At 40.9% G+C, this 22123-nt stretch overlaps 1 protein-coding gene across 1 annotated transcript; it reads left to right on the top strand.

The window, feature by feature from the left end:
• Positions 1-2738: 2738 nt before the first annotated feature.
• LOC128703370 (succinate dehydrogenase [ubiquinone] iron-sulfur subunit, mitochondrial) lies at positions 2739-18760 on the top strand (the record flags this gene model as incomplete). The annotated part of the gene is given in 4 exon segments (XM_070098237.1): positions 2739-2882; positions 10673-10868; positions 15704-15928; positions 17834-18760. Coding segments are annotated over 4 exon segments (664 nt in total), but the record flags the coding sequence as incomplete, so codon positions are not given.
• Between the last annotated feature and the right edge of the window lie 3363 nt (positions 18761-22123).

Consider the following 22123-nt stretch of genomic DNA (forward strand, 5'->3'; position numbering starts at 1 on the left):
ATTTTGACTGGTTTTACAATGAAAAGTACCTTGAAATTGAGCTCAAAATAGCAGAAATGTTTGATTTTTACCAAAGTTCAAAAGTAAACAAATCGTGCCAAGCGTCCAATACACGTCAACCTGTGAGTCTAATATTCTTTCACAAGTGTGCTGATATTATTTATACCATTTCTACACTAATGCAGCAGCCTGCATAACAGTAAATCTTCTATTTTTTGTGAGAATAAAAATTGAAAGTGGAAAGCCAAAGAAATATAAGAGGGGCCTGGGGATGTGACTAACGAACAGAGGAAATGTTATTTTAGTGCCAGGAATGTCTTTCTTGTTTATTCTGGACCCTATTTGGAAATTGGCATCTTTTGAAATTTGTGTGAAATTGGCAAAATTGCTAAATTCTGAACACTGTATTGGATAGTTGAAATTAGTAAATGGGTGGTTTCTTGTACTCATTCAATAGAAAAAATAGAGTTCTAGAGAAATAGTTATGATTTTTGTCAACTAGTACACTGGAATTGGCCGAAAATAGGGCTCAAAGTGGGCAAAATCGCCGATGCGTAAACATCATTGAGACCGCTAACCTCACAAGAGCACAATTCTGTAAGTTTTCCATCAAATTTCATACTTTTGGTGTCATTATGATCGGAAAAAGATTCTCTAACTTTTCATAAGAAAAAATAATTTTTTTTTTTTTTTAAATTTGGGGGACCCTGAGAAGAAGTCTCGGAGAGGGCCTGTCGACCCTCAAAGGGTTAACATTTAACATCACATTTACCTTTATTGAAGATTCTTGTTGGCATATAGAAGACAGGAAGGAGGAGAGAGGGAGGACTGATTATTGTTTGGAAGGGGAATCCCCCTCCATAAGGACTTCAGGTATCAAGTCCATATCTAGGGTTACTTCCCTTCTTTGTCTTTTACTGGCATTAGGACCAGCTTGAGAGTCACTGCACCCCTGTCGCACAAAAAACTGTCCAAAGAGGTCTGTTTCTGGCATCTAAAATTTGCCTGAAGTGGAACAAGGTTTTGTCACTGAACATGTCGCAGATATGGCTTATTTCAACTTGGTCATGGTGATACTTCTCCACAAAACTTTGCACTTTCCTCCACTTTGCACAAATGTCCTTAATTGCTGAAGAAGGCACCTTCTTCCCCCTCTCTTCCTCCTCTGAAACAATTTCCTCAGCTGTGGTCTGTTGCTGTTGCAGATGAAGGTCTTGCAGCACTTCAGTGGTTAGCTCTTGGGCCTATGGTGGCTTATTTTGCAGTCACACTCAATAAACAACCACAGAAAACAATGGATTATAACGAAATGTTTGGATGAATGCACGGAGTGTTGCTCACTCACCGAGAACCACAGCCAGACTGACTGACACACACGGCGTGGGAGGCGGACACGTCTAATACAGCCGATTTCCAAGTTGCCAGCCAAAATCCCGGATAGAATTTCAGCCAAAAAAGCAACCGAAATCCGATTTTGCCGATATCCGCACCAGCCGATATCCAGGGGTCCACTGTAATGGTTGAGCAGGGTTTGAAATTTGAAACCAGTTGGTTAAGGAGTTTTGAAATTATAAAGACTGATCCAGAGCATTGAATTTGTTATGTCTGTGCATTGTATGTGGAAGTTCTGAGTAGTGATGGTGTAAAAGATGTGTAAAGGGACCTTCTAATGTAGAAATTTATTTAAATTGCATTTTATGAATACAGTGGACCCTCGACTAACACCTGCATTGGGTAACGCCTAGGTTTGGTGTAAAAAAAAATTGGCTTGGCTAACACTAAAAAACTCGGCTAAGAGCTTTCGTCCCGAACGTGTCGGCACGGCGCCCTGAGCGGGCCCGGCCACTCACTCCATGTACCAGCCAGTGTGCCATTGTTTACAAAGCCAGTGAGGACAATTCTGTGCGTACATGTGATATGTTTTGTATTATTCCATTTTTTTGGTGTTTGTAACTGCTAAATAAGCCACAAGGGCCCCAAGAAAGCTTCTAGTGCCAGCCTTATGGTAAAGAATGTGAGAAACATACATATTTTAAGAAAAAGTTTGTAGGAAAATACAAAAGTGGTGGTGGTAGAGGGTGGTAGTGGTTGTGATGGTGGTAGAGGGTTGTAGTGGTGGTGGTAGAGGGTGGTAGCGATTGTGATGGTGGTAGAGGGTGGTAGTGGTTGTGATGGTGGTATGGTATGATAAGGCATGGTGAGGCTGCCAGTTCTAACAAAAAAGCTGAAAAATATGTGCAGGACTTTAAGGGGTACATAGGGGCTGAAAAATTAAAACCCCAGCAAGTATTCAATTGTGACGAAACAGGCCTGTTTAGGAAGAAAATGCCAAACAGGACCTACATTACTCAGGAGGAAAAGGCACTTCCAGGACACAAGCCAGAAAAGGACTAGTTACCTGAAGTCTTTATGGAAGGGGATTCCCCTTCCAAACAATAGAATACCTTCATCCTCTGCCCTCCTCCTGTCTCATCACTAAGTCCACAATAAAGGTAAGTGTGATATTATTATTGTTTTATTCTTCATATATCATTGTTTTTCTGTGTAGGGAAATGTATATTTCATGTGAAAAAAATTTTGTTTAATACTTTTGGGTGTCTGGAACGGATTAATTGGATTTCCATTATTTCTTATGGGGAAAATTAATTGGTTAAAGGCTAGCTCTCTGGAACGGATTAAAGGTGTTAGCCGAGGGTCCACTGTATAAGGCTTAAAACTTTTTCTTCTTAAATTTTCAGGTGTGGTCCAATGGTACTTGATGCTTTGCTGAAGATCAAGAATGAAATTGATGCATCCCTGACCTTCAGAAGATCATGTCGAGAGGGCATCTGTGGTTCTTGCTCAATGAATATTGGTGGAGTGAACACGCTTGCTTGCATCAGGTAGGAAAATTAATGTACTAATTATTTTTCTGCAGTCCCTGGAAAACCCTCTTTATTGCAAGATTGTTATTGCACACTCCCATGAAGTGTATCTAAAAAATTAGCACCTTTACTGTCTCCCACATAGATCTACATGGTTGGGGCTAGTGGCACTTATGTAGATCAAATTTTGACATAAACATGAGAATGCAGGTTTGTATGGTGGGTGTTTACCTGGAGTTTACCTGGAGAGAGTTCCGGGGGTCAACGCCCCCGCGGCCCGGTCTGTGACCAGGCCTCCTGGTGGATCAGAGCCTGATCAACCATGCTCTGATCCACCAGGAGGCCTGGTGTGCCCAACATAAAAAAAAAACTGCTCCATGCAGTGTATGATGGGAATTGCTAACCTCTGACCTTGTGGTTGATCAAAAATGGCAATAAAAAAGGAACTTTCAGTTTGCAGGGTGTCGACAGTGAAAGGGTTAACCCTTTGAGGGTCGACAGGCCCTCTCCGAAACTCGTTCTCAGGGTCGGCCAAATTTCAAAAAAAAAAAATTTTTTTTCTTATGAAAAAATAGAGTATTTTTTTCTAAACATTATAGGCTAAACAAAAAAATTTTAACGTCAATACTTACCGAGATATGGAGGTGTGAAATTTGCCAAAATTGAACAACATATGGTAACATCGCCGACTGCCGTCACCCGGTATTTTTCTATTTACTTTTTTATGTACTATTTTCAATTATTTTTCAATTTTTCTTTTTCTGAGTAACTTTTATGGCCTCTGAGGCCAACATGATCAGTATTTTGTAAGTTATTTCTTTTTCAATACTACACAATAAGGGCATAAACACTGTTGTCATTATTTTGTTTACAGAAAATATTTACACAAACAAACAATATGAAATGTTGTTTATTACTATTTTTCTATATTTTATATACACATATACAGTCACAGGACATGTTTCTAGAAGTTCTGCAGCCTGTGGAAGTCTTTGAAACATGGTGTCATGCACAGTGGAGTTTTGCACTCCTCACACATAAAACGAGTGTCTCTGCGTTGTTGTGGGCGTTTTTTTGTATGTGAACAGACGTAACACCTCTTCTGAGCCTTTTTCTTCAAAGCAGTAGCAGGCAGTTTTACCAGGAAGTGATCACCATGCTTCAGACGAGCAGGTAGTTGTTGATAATTTGGTGGGCGGTCAATTGCAGGTGCATTTCCTTGGTACTTGAATACTATTTGTCTGATGACAGACAGACAGAATTCGCCGTACTGTGGTTTGTTTCTGGTGCTCATCTTATACATATTATAAGCATTGAGCATGGAAATGTCCAGAAGATGGAAAAACAGTTTATGTACCACTTATAACTCTTGCGAACACAATCAGCTAACCCAATCTGCATGTCACATTTGTCCACTGAACGCATGTTGAAGGTGTAATCAATCACAGCTGCAGGTTTTAGAATGGGTTCATTTCTCTCTCTATGCTGCCTGCCACTGTCTGCCATTTCATTAGGGTGAATTGATGACAACAGTGTGACATCTCGTTTGTCATGCCACCGAAATGCCATGATGTCATTGGCAGCAAACGCCTGCACCTCACCTCTGCGAGTGCCAGCGTCAAACCTGGGCATATGTTTTCGATTTGCACGCACTGTGCCACACACATCTGTCATGTTCACTCGCAAAAAATCACTGAGTGAGGGGCTTGTGTACCAGTTATCTGTATATAATATATGCCCCTTACCAAGGTATGGTTCTATCATTGTTCGAACCACATCACCTGAGATGCCCAATAACTTCCTGGTATTTTGCAATGTATAACTTCCAGTGTACACAATAATATCCAATACCAGACCACTGTAACAATCACAAAGCACAAACAACTTTATACCAAAGCATTTCCTCTTGCTTGGTATGTACTGCTTGAAAGAGAGTCTTCCTTTGAACAGAATCAAAGACTCGTCAATTACAAGCTTCCTGAAGGGATAAAAATGAGTACTGAATTTCTGTTTCAGATACACAAACACATTCCTAATCTTATATAACCTGTCAGTTCTGTCAGGCCTGGTTTTATCTGAGAAGTGAAGCATACGTAACATTAGCACAAATCGATTCACTGGCATTATATCACTGAAACCTGGTGTTGCAATCAGGGGGTCTGTTGACCAGTATGATTTCACTTTGTGCTTATACACATGTAGCATAAGCATTATTGTGGCAAAGAAAAGATACATCTCAGCCACAGTTGCCTCCTTCCATTGGTGTAGACGTGATTTTGGTGAAAGTATTGTGTTTGCCATGGTGTACTCGTAGTATGTGTTGCTTTCCATGACAATACTTTTCATCAGTGGTTCGTCAAAGAATAACTCGAAACATTCCAGTTCAGTGGCATTGTTCCCAAGTGCACAAGATGGCCGTATTCCACTTTGGCTGCCATCAAACTGGTGGGGATTTGGAACAAAATTGACAGCTTCCTGCCAATCCCAGGTGTGGTCTGCTGGTGGGTACTGGACAATGACAGGTGGTTGTGGTTGTGGAGGTTGTGGTTGTGGAGGCTGGTGTGGTGGGGGAGTGGGGGATGGTGGCCTTTGTTCTAGATCAGCTGAGGCAGCGGCGTGGGTGGCAGCGTGAGTGGCAGCATGGCCCACTGCTGGTGCCTCACCGCCGGCACCACTACCACCACGCACATTTTCCATCCCAATTGCAACAGTATCTTCGTCATTTTCACTGTCTGTTCCTGTTGTACAGCCACGGGATGTACTCCGAGATACACTCCTTCCCCTTGGTAAAACATATGGCACACTTCCAGAGCGCATATATCGTCGTATATACTGACTCTTCACTGGGGAATATTGCACTTCACTATCACTACTGGAACTAGTTTGAAGAGCTTGTAGTTCATATTCACTATCACTATCATCACCCATGCTCTCATCTGAGTCTGGGATTTGGGAAAATAGAAGTTTCCTCTTGGGTTCTGGAACAACTGAACGTGAACACGAGGGCCCAGCACCAGAGGTGGAAGGCTGAGGGTCGTCTGGGTTTTCTTCACTATTACCGATATTATGGTCATTAGTTTCGGTCAAAACCTCACTAAAACCACGAAACTCATCTTCACTGGCACTTCCATCACTATTAGAACTGTCACTGGGGAACAAAAGTGTCCCAATTCGCCGAGGAGTGAGGAGCTTCTTACAGCGAGGCATGGTGGACATTGTTTACTAAGAGGGCATTCCCACAATGCACCACTGGGTCCCAGATTTTTTTTCTACCGCGCACACTGACCACGCAGACCCATTTTCTCACACCTAGGCCTACCAGCCTTTTTGCGCGAGATTTGAGGCCGCTAGAATTTATGCGTACTAGTACGTCAAAAACCCCTACGCGTAAGACGTACTAGTACGACGAAAACCCTCAAAGGGTTAAATAACAAGAAATTGCAATATTGTGGGCCATGCAATTACAATACCTAAGTAATGGTTGAAATTTTTAGTAAAATGCTCTATAGGTTTTCAATCTGTTTACTGTAAGGCTTGGTGGCCACACACCAGCCATCTTCCATTGTAGTAGGGTGACCCAGGAAAGAGGAAACACATTAGCTGTCTTGTCAAAAGAGTACCGCCATCATAGTTCAGAACAGCTATCCACCTTTTGTTCCTGTTGGTGTTTAATGCATCAGTCATGTCTACTAGATTCCTGCCCTTCTAATTGAACTAATGCTTTCCACAGCATGTATCACATGATGCTTCATTTGTATAGATCCCCTATATCAATGCAGTTAGAATTTTTTTTTTTTTTTTTTCTTTTCTTTTAACAAGTTGGCCGTTTCCCACAGAGGCAGGGTGACCCAAAAAAGAAAGAAAATTCCCAAAAAGAAAATATTTTGGATGGCATTAAATCAATCACATGGAAAGCCCCTTAGTTATATAGAGGATTCTAGGCTTGGCATGCATTGCACATCTTAACCAGGCATAAATTATCGTATGTATGAGTGATAGTGAAAATGTTAAATGATGATGAAAGTATTTTTCTTTTTTTTTTTTTGGGTCACCCTGCCTTGGTGAGAAACGACCGATGTGTTAAAAAAATATATATATAGATTTATATATATACATGTAAAACATGAAATAACTTTAAAATACAGTGGACCCCCGGTTTACGATATTATTTCATTCCAGAAGTATGTTCAGGTGCCATTACTGAATGAATTTGTTCCCATAAGGAATATTGTGAATTAGATTAGCCCATTTCAGACCCCCAAACATACACGTACAAACGCACTTACATTAATACACTTACATAATTGGTCACATAATGGAGACACGGTGCTCATGGAGAATGTAAACAAACCAGATGGCACCCGGTGACCGTATTAGAAAGACAGGTGGGGGGGGGCCATATAGTGAGTTTTGGTCGTAATTTGAAATGTCCTTATTAGCAAAACACCATAAGGTGAAATGCTGTAAAGCGGGGCCCTACTGTATTACACTAATTATACATTCTTGTGTCTTTTATGGTGATGTGTTATTCAGGCATTACTGTTATTCTCTAACTGTGGTGATTAATGATAAAGTGAAGAAAGGTGTGTAAATGAAAGATGTGATATGAAGAAATCTTAATTGCAGCCAATTGTAAGAAAACCTGCAATAATACAACTTTATAATACCAAGGAATTCATCCACCACATATAATGCCTAACCTTTAGTAGGTATCATAATTATGTATGTGCATAAGTATGTCTTTAGCAGATTATTTGCTGACAGTTTGAAGTGTCACGGTAACTTTTGCATTGAAGACATTGCCAGTTGCCATAATGCCAAAGACATAAAATATGGGCTAAATGACTGAAATTTTAATCTTTAATAACTGGCCTGGTAACTTGCCACACTTAAATTTGATAGAGAACATCTAGAACCTTATTAAGTGTAAGCTTTGTAACATGGATGTGGCCGCTATCCCTAAACTCTAGTGGCAAAATTAAACAGGTGTGGGATGGAACTGAGTCTTTATCATCCATACTTTACCTTGTCTGTGCCCAGGAGGCATGAAGAGGAAAGGTAAGCCTATGAAATACTAGATTAGGTGAGTAGTCCATATATATTTCAGTAGTGTTCAAAACAATAATTTATGGTGACCATTCTCATTATCTGTATGATAAGTTTATGTACATAGATATACTATACAGCCTCTCCTCACTTAATGACGGACTTCCATTCCTGAGACCACATCGTTAAATTCGTTGCTAAGTGAGGAGCATACTATAATGGTAGTGAGTTTGTGTCAACCATCTTTGATCTTGTTTTAATGTCACCTTTGCACCATTTATAACATTTCTGGTATATTTTTAAATGTTTATACAGTAGTGTACTGGATATTGAAATAAACAGAATAGAGGAAATCATCTATACATTATTTAGGCATGAATACTGGTCAGAGAGCCCGTCGTAAGTCCGAGGCATTGGTAAACGAGTACGTCGCTAAGTGAGGAGAGGCTGTATATGAAACCTATATATATATCGAAACAGTTCTAAAAGTAACAAGAAGGAAATGTATGATTGGAAGACTGTACTGACTTGTCTTCCACTGAGTAAGCTGACTTTCCCAACATATAATATTTATACACAGGTTCTCTGTCCTTAGACAAGGTCATGCAGTATTTACCCTTTCACCAAATTTAGCAGTTGAACAATATGAGGCAAGTATTATAGACAAGTCTTACAGCTGCTGCCAATAGTCTACCCTTTCTCTTAGCATATATATGCTAAGAGTACTTTAATCCCTATTTCAGGGATTAAAGTATTCTTGTCTAGTGATGACAAAGTTATATGCAGCCTTCAAGCACTATAAGAGTGCTCAAATGACTGTAATTACGATAATGATGCTATTGTTTACGTAGCAGAATAGCTGAAGGTGGCTATCACTGTCTCAGTCCACTGTATTTTTACTCTGCTGCTGGCTTTGGCTTCAGTGAAAATGTGAGACCCCTTATTTTTTTTTTTATCCGACACTTCACTACATCTGAATTGTCTGTAAATCATATTTTTTTTCTTTTATGGTTTATGCATAAGCCTATAATGTTGTGTTAAAGGGACAAGTGAGAGACTGCAGCACTACACATTCGATTGTATCATCTTAGTGTGACTGACAGTCCTTCCACTTTCCATGTAACACTAAACGGTCTTATCATCTATTACAACAAAACTTGTTGCAAAGAATGTTCTTATAGTCATTTTCTAGACTTTTTTTTTTTACTTATTTAAGCTGCCTTCTCACACCAAGTTAGGGTGACCCAGAAAAAGGAAATGCATTTACCATTCATTGGCTTATGATCACTTGTGAATTTCTTGAAAGAACAGGTGCTCAAGAGAAAAAATTCTCTATTATTATTATTATTCTGCAGTTGCTGTCTTGCCAGAAGTATACTAAGATTACAGTACAGTTTCACTTTTCACTGAAGCATTCCCATTCCTCCTTCAGAGTGCAGGAACTGTCCTTCCCTCTTCCATGGCAAGTCCTGCTAACTAGTTTCCCTTAATCTTTTCTTGAATTGTGCCTTGGTCACACCCCCAACAGTACATCCACCTATCACCACAAGCCTGTTTGATGCTCAAGCCCCTAAATTGTAGAGATTGTTCCTGGGATGGCCCCTTAATTTAGACTTGAAGTATTGTACTTATAGTACAGTAAGTGTTTTTATGACATTGTATTTTCTTTTATATATATATATTTTTCAACAAGTCAGCCGTCTCCCACCTAGGCAGGGTGACCCAAAAAGAAAGAAAATCCCCAAAATGAAAATACTTTCATCATCATTCAACACTTTCACCTCACTCATACATAATCACTGTTTTTGCAGAAGTTCCCAGATGCAACAGTTTAGAAGCATATATAAAGATACAATATAAAAAGTGACCTGAAATAGTTACAACATCAGGGCCCCAATTATATATATATACCATCCTATTACACATCCCACCAAACTCCCAATATCCCAAACCTCAGTGAATCACAAAATTGATGAGAAGAAAAGGGTGAGTGGTGCACTTAGGAGTCTGTGGAGACAAAGAACTTTGTCCATGGAAGCAAAAAGGGGAATGTATGAGATTATAGTTGTACCAACACTCTTGTATGGGTGTGAAGCATGGGTGATGAATGTTGCAACGAGGAGAAAGCTGGAGGCAGTGGTGATGTTATGTCTGAGGGCAATGCGTGGTGTGAATATAATGCAGAAAATTCGTAGTTTGAAAATTAGGAGAAGGTGTGGGTTTACCAAAACTATTATCCAGAGGGCTGAGGAGGGGTTGTTGAGGTGGTTCGGACATGTACAGAGAATGGAACAAAACAGAATGACTTTGAGAGTGTATAAATCTGTAGTGGAGGAAAGGCGGGGTAGGGGTTGGCCTAGGAAGGGTTGGAGGGAGGGGGTAAAGGAGGTTTTGTGTGCGAGGGGCTTGGACTTCCAGTAAGTGTGCATGAACGTATTTGATAGGAGTGAATGGAGACAAATGGTTTTTAATACTTGACGTGCTGTTGGAGTGTGAGGAAAATAACATTTATGAAGGGATTCATGGAAACCGGCAGGCCAGACTCGAGTCCTGGAGATGGGAAGTACAGTGTCTACACTCTGAAGGAGGGGCGTTAATGTTGCAGTTTTATAACTGTAGTGTAAAGCACCCCTCTGGCAAGACAGTGATGGGGTGAAAGATGAAAGTTTTTCTTTTTCGGGCCACCCTGCCTTGGTGGGAACCGGCCGATGTGTTAATAAAAAAAAAAATTTAATACTATTTTTTTTTGTTTTGTTTTGCAGCAAAATAGACACAAACTTGAGTAAACCAACAAAGATATACCCCTTGCCTCATATGTATGTTATTAAGGATCTAGTTCCTGATATGAATAACTTCTATGAGCAATACCGATCTATCCAGCCCTGGTTGCAACGAGGAGATGGCCTTAATCCTGGTGATCAGCAATACTTGCAGTCAGTTGATGATCGCAAAAAGCTGGTTAGTAATTGCATAGTTTTAACTTTGACCAGTCAGACCCATTCTCTCATATGTAGGCCTACTGGCAATCTCCCCAAGATTGGAAGCCGCTAAAATTTTGGCATAGTATTATGGGACCGACACTGGCTTCAAAGCTGTAATATTACGGGACCAACAGTGAAAGGATTAATGGATGGTCTGTGTCCAAAAGTGTGCTGACATCACTGTTCAGATTACCCTTCAAATGCCTTCAAAGTGCAGCCACTGCAGCTCATCTATTTAAAACTACTTGTCTCTATTCATTTATACTTAGCATGCTTTCACAAGCCTGCTTGGTGCTCAAAACCCTAAAGTCCCCCTTATCTCTCTAACCATTCTTGGGATGACCTGTATCCCTCCTACCTTCCATATCAGATTTATGCACCTTCTTTGTCATCCTGTCTCTCTCCATTCTCAAACCACCTCAGCAACCCTTCCTCAGCCCTCTGAATTATGCCCTTGGTGACCCCACACTGACTTTTAATTTATGCATGTACATAAAATTCTTTGCAACAATATTTACACCACAGATTGCTCACAAACATAATATCTTCACTGCTTCTGTTCTCACTGCACCACTCAAAACCCATGCAACAGTATTGGTACCACTATCTTCTAGCACATTCCCCTTTGTTGTCTCCATAGATAAACTTCACAGATGCCTCAGCACAGAACCTATTCCCCCCCCCCCCCTCTTTCCCTATTTTATGGTTTACTACATTATTTGTAGACTTTCCTGTTGAGATGTCCCTTCCTATTTTTTTTTTTAACATGGTAGCCATCTCCCACCAAGGCAGGGTGACCCAAAAAAGAAACACTTTCACCATCATTCACACTATCACTGTCTTGCCGGAGGCATGCAGATATGACAGTTCAGATGTCTTTCCAAACAGCAAATATCCCAAACATCTCCTGTAAGTGCAGGCACTGTACTTCCTATCTCCAGCTAACTGGTTTTCCTGAATCCCTTTACAGAATATTACCTTGCTCTTATACAAACCGCTTGGCAGGTCCCAAAAAATCATTTGTCCTCACTCCCATCTAACATGTTCACAGGTGCCTGCTGTATGTCGAAGCCCCTTGCACACAAAACCTTCTTTACCCCCTCCCTCCATCCTTTCCAGGGATGACCCCTACCCCACCTTCACTCCACTACAGATTTATATACCCTCTGATTCATCCTATTTTACTCCAACCTCTCTGAATGACCAATCCACCTTAATCCCTTCTCAGCCCTCTGGATAATACCTTTATTAATTCTGCACCTCCTCCTAAATCTCCAGACTATGAATTCTCTGCATAACATTTACACTAAATAGTGTCCTAAATCCATCCACTTCCTCCATGCTCCCTCCAGTCTGATATTCAGTGTATCATTTCCCAGACTTTTTATTACCTTCATTATCTTGCTCTTTTCTGTATTCACTTTTAATTTACTGCTTTCACATACTCTTCCAAATTCATCAATTAACCTTTGCAACTTTTCTTCCGACTCTCCCAAAAGAGATGTCATTGGCAAATAGTAACTGACAACTCTAGCACTGCATTCTTAAATTAACCCCATACCTTATCCACCTCCACCTCTGTTTCTTGTACTCTCTCTAGCCTGCCTTTCTTTCAGTAGTTAATGCCTGTCGCTAACCATAGCCTTCTTAATTTCATTCACTTCTTTCTTCTGCCTTTTAATGTAGCTACAACTAAATAATGCTCTGACATAAAAGTTGCTTCCTTAACAACATGCACATTCAAAAATCTTGGATCAACCTTTTAGCCACCAGTACAGTTTAACAAACTGTGTGACTTCATGCTGTTATTGCACACATCATCATATTTCATGGATATTTTTTTTTTTTTTTTTAACATGTCAGCCGTTTCCCACCAAGGCAGGGGTGGCCCAAAAAGAAAACTTAAAAATTCAGTTAACATTCCCAAAATCTCTCCTCTGCACTTCTCTCCACTTATTTTAACTCTTCATACATCCCACTTTAATCCACATAATTCTTGAATTTAAACATGCTCCCTCCTTCCTTTCCATAGTTGATTACTTATCACCTCTACTTATTCATTAACTCTAGTTCTCCGATATTCATGATTTAACCCCATTTACCCCTCTCCATTGAAATTTGCATACTTATTTTAGCTTCTAGCAATTGGACATCCAGCTATCTTTTTTTCATAACATTAACAAAAAATTCTTTTCTGTGCTATTCTTTTCTGTGCTACACCCACGCACTTTCAAAGAATGCAACTTCAAAATTTCCCCTATTCTAGTAATTGATACAGAAAGGGTTAGAGTACTAGCCCCTTGCTACTGGCATTTAGTTCCCTTCTATGAAACTCCATTCCACATGGGGAAGGGATTCTAACCCATTTCCACATATTGTTTTTTATATAGCTATCTTGTACAGTGGTCCCTCGTTTATCGTAATTAATCCGTTCCTGGAGGTGTTACTATTATCGAAATATACGATTTTCGAATCAATTTTCCCCATAAGAAATAACGTAAATACAATTAATCCGTTCCTGACACCCAGAAGTATTAAAACAAAAAATTTTTACATGAAATATAGATGTAGTACATAAACAATACAATGGGACATGATGAATGAAACATTAACAGCATAATGCTTACCTTTATTGATGATTCTTCTTAGTGTATGGAAGACTGGAGGAGGAGAGATATTGGATTATTTACAGTTTGGAAGGGGAATCCCCTTCCATCAACACCTCAGGTACCAATTGCTTTTCTGGGGTTACTTCTCTTCTCTGTTTCTTAATGCCACTAGGACTAGCTTGAGAGACACTGGAGTCCTGTCTCGCAAAATAACTGTCCAGAGAGCTCTGTTTCTGGCGTCTCTTTAACACTTCCCTAAAATGGGCCAAGACTTTGTCACTGTACATGTTGCCAACATGGCTTGCAACAGCCTTGTCAGGGTGATGTTTCTCCATAAATCTTTCCATCTTGCCCCACATTTCAAAAATCTCCTTAATTTCTGAAGAAGGCACCTTCTTCCATCTCTCTCCCTCTTCCTCTGCAGCAAGATTCTGAGTTGTGATCTGTTGCTCTTCCTGCTGAAGCTCTTGCAGCTCCTCAGTGGTGAGCTCTTCGTTGTGGTCTTCCACTAACTCTTCCACATCCTCCAAACTCGCATCCAACCCCACGGAACTCCCCAGTGCCACAATAAATTTAACAACAGACATAGGCTCATCAGGGTCAGCCCCAAACCCTTCAAAATCCCTCTTGTTGACACAATCTGGCCACAATTTTCTCCAAGCAGAGTTCAAAGTCCTGGTAGTCACTCCCTTCCAAGCCATACCTATAAGGGTTATGCAATGGAGGATGCTGAAGTGTTCTCTCCAAAAATCTCTTAGGGTCAAGTGAGTGTCTGAGGTCACATTCAAGCACCTTTGAAACATTGCTTTGGTGTAGAGTTTTTTAAAGTTTGCAGTGACCTGCTGGTCCATGGGCTGGAGGAGAGGAGTGGTATTGGGGGGCAAGAACTTTACTGTGATGAACCCAAACTCCTCAAAAATTAGGTCATCCAAGTTTGGAGGATGAGTAGGTGCATTGTCCATTACTAGGAGGCACTTGAGATCCAATTTCTTTTCCAGGAGGTAATTCTTCACACTAGGGCCAAACACTTCATTGAACCACTCGACGAAAATGTCCCTTGTGACCCATGCCTTAATATTAGATTTCCAAAACACACAATTTACTCTTCATAACATTGTTTTTCCTGAACACACTGGGATTTTCAGAATGGTACACTAATAACGGCTTCACTTTGAAATCCCCACTAGCATTAGCACAGAACATGAGCGTCAGCCTGTCTTACATAGGCTTGTGTCCTGGTAGTGCCTTTTGCTCCTGTGTAATGTAGGTCCTCTTTGGCATTTTCTTCCAAAAGAGGCCTGTTTCGTCACAATTGAACACTTGTTCAGGTTTCAGTCCTTCAGCCTCTATGTACTCCTTGAATTCATGCACATATTTTTCAGCCACTTTGTGGTCCGAACTGGCAGCCTCACCATGCCTTACCACACTGTGTATGCCACTACAGTTCTTAAATCTCTCAAACCAACCTTTGCTGGCCTTAAATTCACTCGCATCACCACTATTTGCAGGCAGTTTCTTTACCAGATCGTCGTGCAACTGCCTAGCCTTTTCACAAATAATTGACGTCATAAGACTATCTCCTGGTAATTGTTTCTCGTTTATCCACACCAGTAATAACTTCTCAACCTCTTCGAGTACTGGTGATCTCATTTTTGTCAGCATATTTACCCCTTTTGCAACAACAGCGTCCTTGATTTCCTTTTTCTTGGCCACGATGGAACATGTGGTTGTATAGGGTTTGTTATACATCCTGGCCAGTTCGGCCACACTTATGCCACTTTCATATTGTTCAATGATGTTTTTCTTAAATTCAATCGTATTTCTCACTTTTACCAAAGGCTTGGCACTAGGAGCTTTCTTTGGAGCCATGGTAGCTTATTTAGTACTTGCAAGCACTAAAATGAATGGAATATCGTGCAATATTTTGTAGGAGCAAGTGAGGGGACCTTCGCTCACTGGTAAACAATGCCACACTGGCTGGGTAGGGAGGCCACCCCGTCTCACAGCGTGTGTACACGTCCCGGACGAACTACGTACTATTCGCGAGTCAATCTACGATTAGCGAGCCCATGTTATTACGAAAATATCGCTTTGATTTCCGAAATTTACGACTTTCGAGCCCTATGATTATTGAGGGACCACTGTATATTGTTAGAAATGCTTTTACATTTAAGAATTTTTTTCCTCTTTATTTTGAAATTAGGATGGTCTGTATGAGTGCATCCTGTGTGCGTGTTGCTCAACTTCCTGCCCTTCATACTGGTGGAATGGGGACAAGTACTTAGGACCAGCTGTTCTTATGCAGGCCTATCGTTGGATAATTGACTCCCGTGATGAAAAATCTGAAGATCGTCTTAAGAGATTACGTGATCCCTTCTCTGTTTACCGTTGTCATACCATCATGAACTGCACTAAGGCCTGTCCCAAGGTTAGTATAGTTATCTTCATTTTGGGGATATGTATTTTGCATGGTCTGCCATGTAGTCGACTTTTGCAAGGCATAATCTCAGTATGCAGATTTGAAACCAATCTCCACATTCCTGTTGGTGCCTGGGCTGTCAAGGTCTTGGGAAAATGATTAGGCAGAACCCAAGGTCTTGGGAAAATGATTGAGCAGAAGCTAAGGTGAAGGCTGCAATTTGGAGCTTTTATCTATAGTACTGCATTAGTTATCAAAATCATGCACTAAACCCACATGGGTCATACAACTCTGCTGTGTAGTAGATTTGGGTGTTCAATATACTATTTTATTGCCAAGAGTCCCTGTTAAGACATTGTCCTTAAGATTAAAGATATTTTGTACTTATCTCAAGAGGTGACAGTCTAGAAGATCCAACGGCTGCATCCTGAAACTTCTCTGTAGCAGCTGTCTTAGGTCCGAGGAGCTGAAATAGGGCAGATTGGACATTTGTTTACCCCAGCCCTGGCAACATATATTCCAGTATATCAAGGGTAGACACCTGGTGAGATCACATATCATACATGGTTTGGGCAGATTGCCCTTCCATTACGGCATCGATGAAAAGTTAGTCCCGATAAGACTATACCTGACCCTAGACACTGCAGTGTCTTAATGGGTTGAAGTATAGTGTTGGAAGTTGCCTGGCTTATGTGTAGCGGGAGTCGTGTGACACTACTGTGTTGTTGTGATGCCACTATCGATGGCTTGATTGAAGGTAAGACAGGTGTACCCCAATGAATCACTTTGATGTCTTCACTTCTTTAATCACTTTAGTGACATTAAATGTTGTTTAAGAATGCTGTGGGTAGTTCACCATATACACTGGCATTTTAGTTCATGGCACACTTACTGTTCAGAACATAATACCCTCATTTACATGTTCAGTGTCACCTGAATTTGTCATCAGTTGTCTGCAAGATTAACTCATGAATGTTAGTCTGTGGTTATTGGTCCACGGTAGGGAGAGTTACTGGCAATGACACCTCACTTAGCAGAGTTACCTATTTGCATCTCAACACTATCTCTGCTTTCATTCTCCTTAATATGTTCGTGGTTAATGTTCCACGGCAGGGAGAGTTGCTGGGGATGCTTTGCTTATCATTGCTGTATCTCTTCCTCAGTTCTCCCTGGATATTGTCAGAGCATAACTGAGTGTCATGGTTGCACATGGCATTGTAACCATGGTTATGTTTCAACTTGGACTTGCCCAGTCACTCTTTAGATCATTATTGTGTTGAGTCAATTAATCTTGAATTGTACCTTGGTGCCATTATTGACGCAAAACTGCTGGCATGATGTCTTCAGGCATCGGTGCCAACTCTGGCCAGTTGTAAGTCAAGGAAAGAGATAGTATAGAACACCTCAGAGTCAAGGAAAAGTTCATCCTACTAGCTATATCATTAGGCTAAAGGTTATTAATAACTAGTTTAGGACATGTTGAATAGAAGTCTTTCTTGGGCAAACATGTAAGTGAAATATTTTGAAAGTCCTTATTGGTAGAAGGAAGGGTGCCTGATATCACAACGTTCAGTCTGGATGTTGAGACGACGTGAGGATGATATACGACCTCCCCGCATCTCGAGCCCTGTGGGAAAGGGGGAGGGGTCATCAACTCCACCTCTGTAGGTGGTAATTTCTCTACAGTCACTGTATAACCTTTTCAGGTTTAGTGCTTAACTTTATTACTGCCAGGCATGCTGGGCTATACCACAGGTTTTAACACACTTCAAATCTTGCACATTAAATGCTGAAGGGAAGTTGTAAATACAGTACATCTTTCTTGCCTACACTCCAGGGAGTGCAATTTACTGTAATGAAGTTTAGGTATTGCTAATCATTCAGTTTCATTTTACTGATTTACCTTTTGAACAGGGATTGAATCCTGGGCGTGCTATTGCTGAGGTGAAGAAGCTTCTGTCTGGTATAGCCAAGAAGGGTGAGCCAGGCCTAAATGCATTGGGAGCCAATTAATCACAAGTGATAGTTTATAAATACACACAAGTGTAATGTTCCAGAGCCACAAAGAAATTTATATTACTAAAGTAGGGGATCTGAAATTACTGACCTGTGTAAGGATGGGAATATTTTGTAGCTAAAATTTAAATTGCATACATTTTCTTAACCCAAGTATTATATGCAGTAACTGTGCATTTTATGGATACAAGATGTAAATTTTTAAAGCAAAATATTAAACTGGAGTGATGTTTTAATAAGATTTATTGAAGCTCCTACATATGCTTACTCTAATATTTTTTATAAAAAAATAAATATGCCAGTAAAATTGTATTGCTCAATGGATGATTATTATAATGTAAAATTTAATGGCTTTTAAGGTTGCAATATAACTAGTGACATGTGATTGCACTCATTATGGTAAAAGTACCACACAAGGTCAGGCCTTTGGTGTAGGTATCTTGCTCGGAATCAGCTTCATCTCTTAAAATACGCTAATGCCAAATTACAACCCTATGTACCATCAGTTTGGGAATCCCTTCAGCAACTGGGTATTTGGTCTTGTGGCATTTATTGAAAAACAAAATACAACTCTATACCTAGTCACAGCAGAAGTGTAACCACCCTTCTCTTTGAAACTTACATAAAGGCTGTTGTTTTTTTTTTACTGATAAAGCTTGTTCTGGGGGAAACTGCCTACAATATAGGCTGGACTTTGTAGGTAGCATTTGCTGTATGTGCAATCTAAATTATGCACATTGTTCCCCCCATGTGAAAGTGCATATTGCTAGTGAATAAAAATACTTCTGTATTGTATATATTTGAGATAATAAACGGAAGTGTATATGTATCTTTTTCTGAAAAATATCCTACAATATTTCAATGTAATTGGATATTATGCCAATCTACAATGAAATATTCTGCTATTGCCCCACATGGGTTTGGTGTATTTGTAAATATAATTACCCCTCAAGGAAAGTTCTTTGATACTGGCAAGAGGCTCTTGATTCAAAGAATTGGACTTGTCCTCAAATTCCTTGGATTGAACCATGATTGCCTCCCATTTCCCAGGCACTTATGGCCCCCTATAGGTTTAGGGCTTTCCCCTAAATATGATAATTCAGTAGAACCAACATTTTGATGTGGGTAAGAGGCTAGAGGCAGCAGAAATGTAGTGTGGGAAAAGTAACTTATGTCCTAAACTGTACATGTCTTTTTCCATATCTTGTTGGTATCACCATACCATTTTTTCAGTGTGCAGTGAATTTGTGGAGTGTAGAAGGTTAAAGGCAATGTGAGGGTTGTTGAAATGGTTTGTGCATGTAGAGGATGGACAGGGATAGGTTGAGAGGGTATATAAATCTGGAGTGGAAGGTAGAAAGGAAGGGGGTATGAGAGGCTTTGGGTTTTAGAGGTGTGAGCATCCAGCAGGCTTGTGAGAAAATGTTAGTGAATGGAGAAGTAATTTTTTAATGGACATGCTCAGGGAGTGTGAGCAAACTAACTTTTAATAAGGGACTCGAGGAAACCGGTTAGCCCGACGTGAGGAATGGAGGGAAGGGTCATGCCCTGCACTCAAGGGTTGGGGATGTTGCAGTGTTTAGGACAATCTGATTATGATAGTGAATGGGTTTTCTCTGGGTCACCCTGCTTGCATAGGAGACAGTCGAGTTAAAAAAATAATAATCTACATACTGTAATATAAAATGTTTAGGCTATTTTTAAAAATATTTAAGATAATGGGCCTTTGTGTCTTCCTTAAACAGCCAATAAGTCCTTTATATAAATTTTGAAATTTTTAATTCCATAAAAAATGTGATCTTGCATGTGTGGCACACACTACTGACCAATAAGATAATTATTGTAATTAAAATACATTATTATTATTATAATAAAAAAGAAGCGCTAAGCCACAAGGGCTATGCAGTGCTGCAGGGCAGGAAGGATGCGAGGGCATCAGGTGGCAAAAGGGAGATGGATGAGTAATAGGTTACGGAGAACAGCGGGGCAGTGGATGGTGAAAGGGTAAAGGGCAGCAAGAGACTGAGCTAGAAAGGGCTGAGGGGAGTGCAAAAGGTATCATCATCAGAGTTTGTGGAGTAAATCAGTCATTGTCAAGAAGTCAATGAGAGAGTCAGGATTAAAGGAGGGTCCATCAGCAAGAAGGGAAGGTAAAGAGAGTAGTAGAGTGGAGACGACGACGGAGGTAAATTCTGCGTGCTCGTTGATAGAGACGGCAGTCTAGCAGAATGTGGCTAATCGATACGGGAACTTGACACTGCTCACAGAGAGGAACAGGGTGCCTCTCCATGAGATACCCATGGGTAAGACAAGTGTGGCTAATGCGAAGGCGGGAGAGAGTGGTCTCCCAACCTCGGCATTGATGACAAGAAGACGGCCAGTAACCTATGCTCGGTTTAATAGAATGAAGTTTGTTACCGAGCAGAGTTGACCAACGTTGTTGCCAACGGGTATGAAGGTGGGTAGCTATTGCAGCAAAATAGTCCAGAAATGGAACACCTCTATAGGAAATTGGTAGGTCATGTACTGCTGACCACGCAGCAGTGTCTGCCTGTTCATTGCCCTGTACGTCGACATGACCAGGGACCCAACAAAAAACAATATCTTTATGTTTGGTAGAGATACGGCGTAGCCAAAGTTGGATACGGAGAACTAGGGGGTGAGATGTATCAAATTTTCGTATAGCCTGTAGAGCACTAAGAGAGTCTGAGACTACCACAAATGATGACACAGGCATAGATGCAATACGAATAAGTGCTGTAAGAATGGCATACAATTCAGCAGTAAAAATGCTAGCCGAAGATAGTAAATGCCCCCGCACGACGCTGTCCGGAAACACTGCTGCGAATCCGACGCCGTCTGAAGACTTAGAGCCATCTGTGTACACAGCGATGGCATGAGAATGAGTGTGGAAGTGATCAAGAAAAATAGAGCGGGAAGCCACCGTAGGCAGTTGGGCTTTCGAGCAAGGGAGTGAGAAAGAACAGACCCGAACAGCTGGAACTTCCCAGGGGGATAGGGAAAAGTGAGATGCTACATGAACATATAAAGGTGGTAACTGAAGGGAAGACAAGAGTGAATGTAGGCGAAGAGAAAAGGGACGGAGCAAACAGGGGCGGCGAACAAATAAAGAATGTCTACTAATATCGGTGACCATTCTATAAATGGAAGCATGTGGAGATCGTGAGAGCGTACATAGTAGCGAAGGCAGTGGGCATCACGGCGATCAGACAAGGATGGAACATTTGCTTCTGTATAGAGGCTCTCAACAGGGGAAGAGCGAAAAGCACCAAGGCATAAACGTAATCCGTGGTGATGTATGGGGTTAAGGCTAGAGAGAGTAGCAGGAGAGGCAGCTGAATAAATCTGGTCACCATAATTGAGTTTCGATAAAACAAGGGCTGAATGTAGGCGAAGCAGAGTTCGACGATCAGCTCCCCAGGAAAGATGAGCAAGGGTTTTAAGAAGGTTTAGCCGGCTGTGACAAGTTGCCTTCAGAGAGGTAATGTGAGGTTTCCAGGATAACCGACGGTCAAAGAGAAGGCCTAGAAACCTGACTATCACGTTCGGGGATACGGGAGCCAGAGAGATAAAGGATGATCGGAGATGACAGAGCGTCTAGTGAAAGTAATCTGGTGAGTTTTGGTACTGGAAAATTTAAACCCATGCGTGGTGGCCCAAGTGGAAACATGGTCGACCGCATGCTGGAGAGAAACGGCAATAAGATGACAGCACCTGCACAAGCAATAGCGAAGTCATCAACATAGAGTGATGACCAAATATTGGGTGGAAGAACAGAGGCCAAATCATTTATAGCAAGGAGAAAAAGCGTTGTGCTCAGAACACATCCCTGAGGGACTCCTTCAGCTTGGATGAAGTCCGGGGAAAGCACATTATTGACTCGAACACGGAAATGTCTGTCAGTTAAAAAGGTCTTAAGGAAGGATGGGAGATTGCCTCGGAGGCCTAAGGAGTGGGCCTGGGCCAAAATATTATACCTCCAAGTTGTCATATGCCTTCTCAAGGTCAAAAAATATGGCAATAACTGAGTGATTATTCACAAAGGCATTACGAACATACGTATCCAAGCGTAGTAAGGGGTCTATGGTAGAACGGCCCTTACGAAAGCCATATTGACTAGCAGAGAGACTGTTGTCTCTAAATACCACATTAAACGTCGATTTACCA

The sequence above is a fragment of the Cherax quadricarinatus genome, chromosome 61 (genome assembly GCF_038502225.1).
Source record: "Cherax quadricarinatus isolate ZL_2023a chromosome 61, ASM3850222v1, whole genome shotgun sequence".
In the NCBI taxonomy this organism is placed as follows: domain Eukaryota; kingdom Metazoa; phylum Arthropoda; class Malacostraca; order Decapoda; family Parastacidae; genus Cherax; species Cherax quadricarinatus.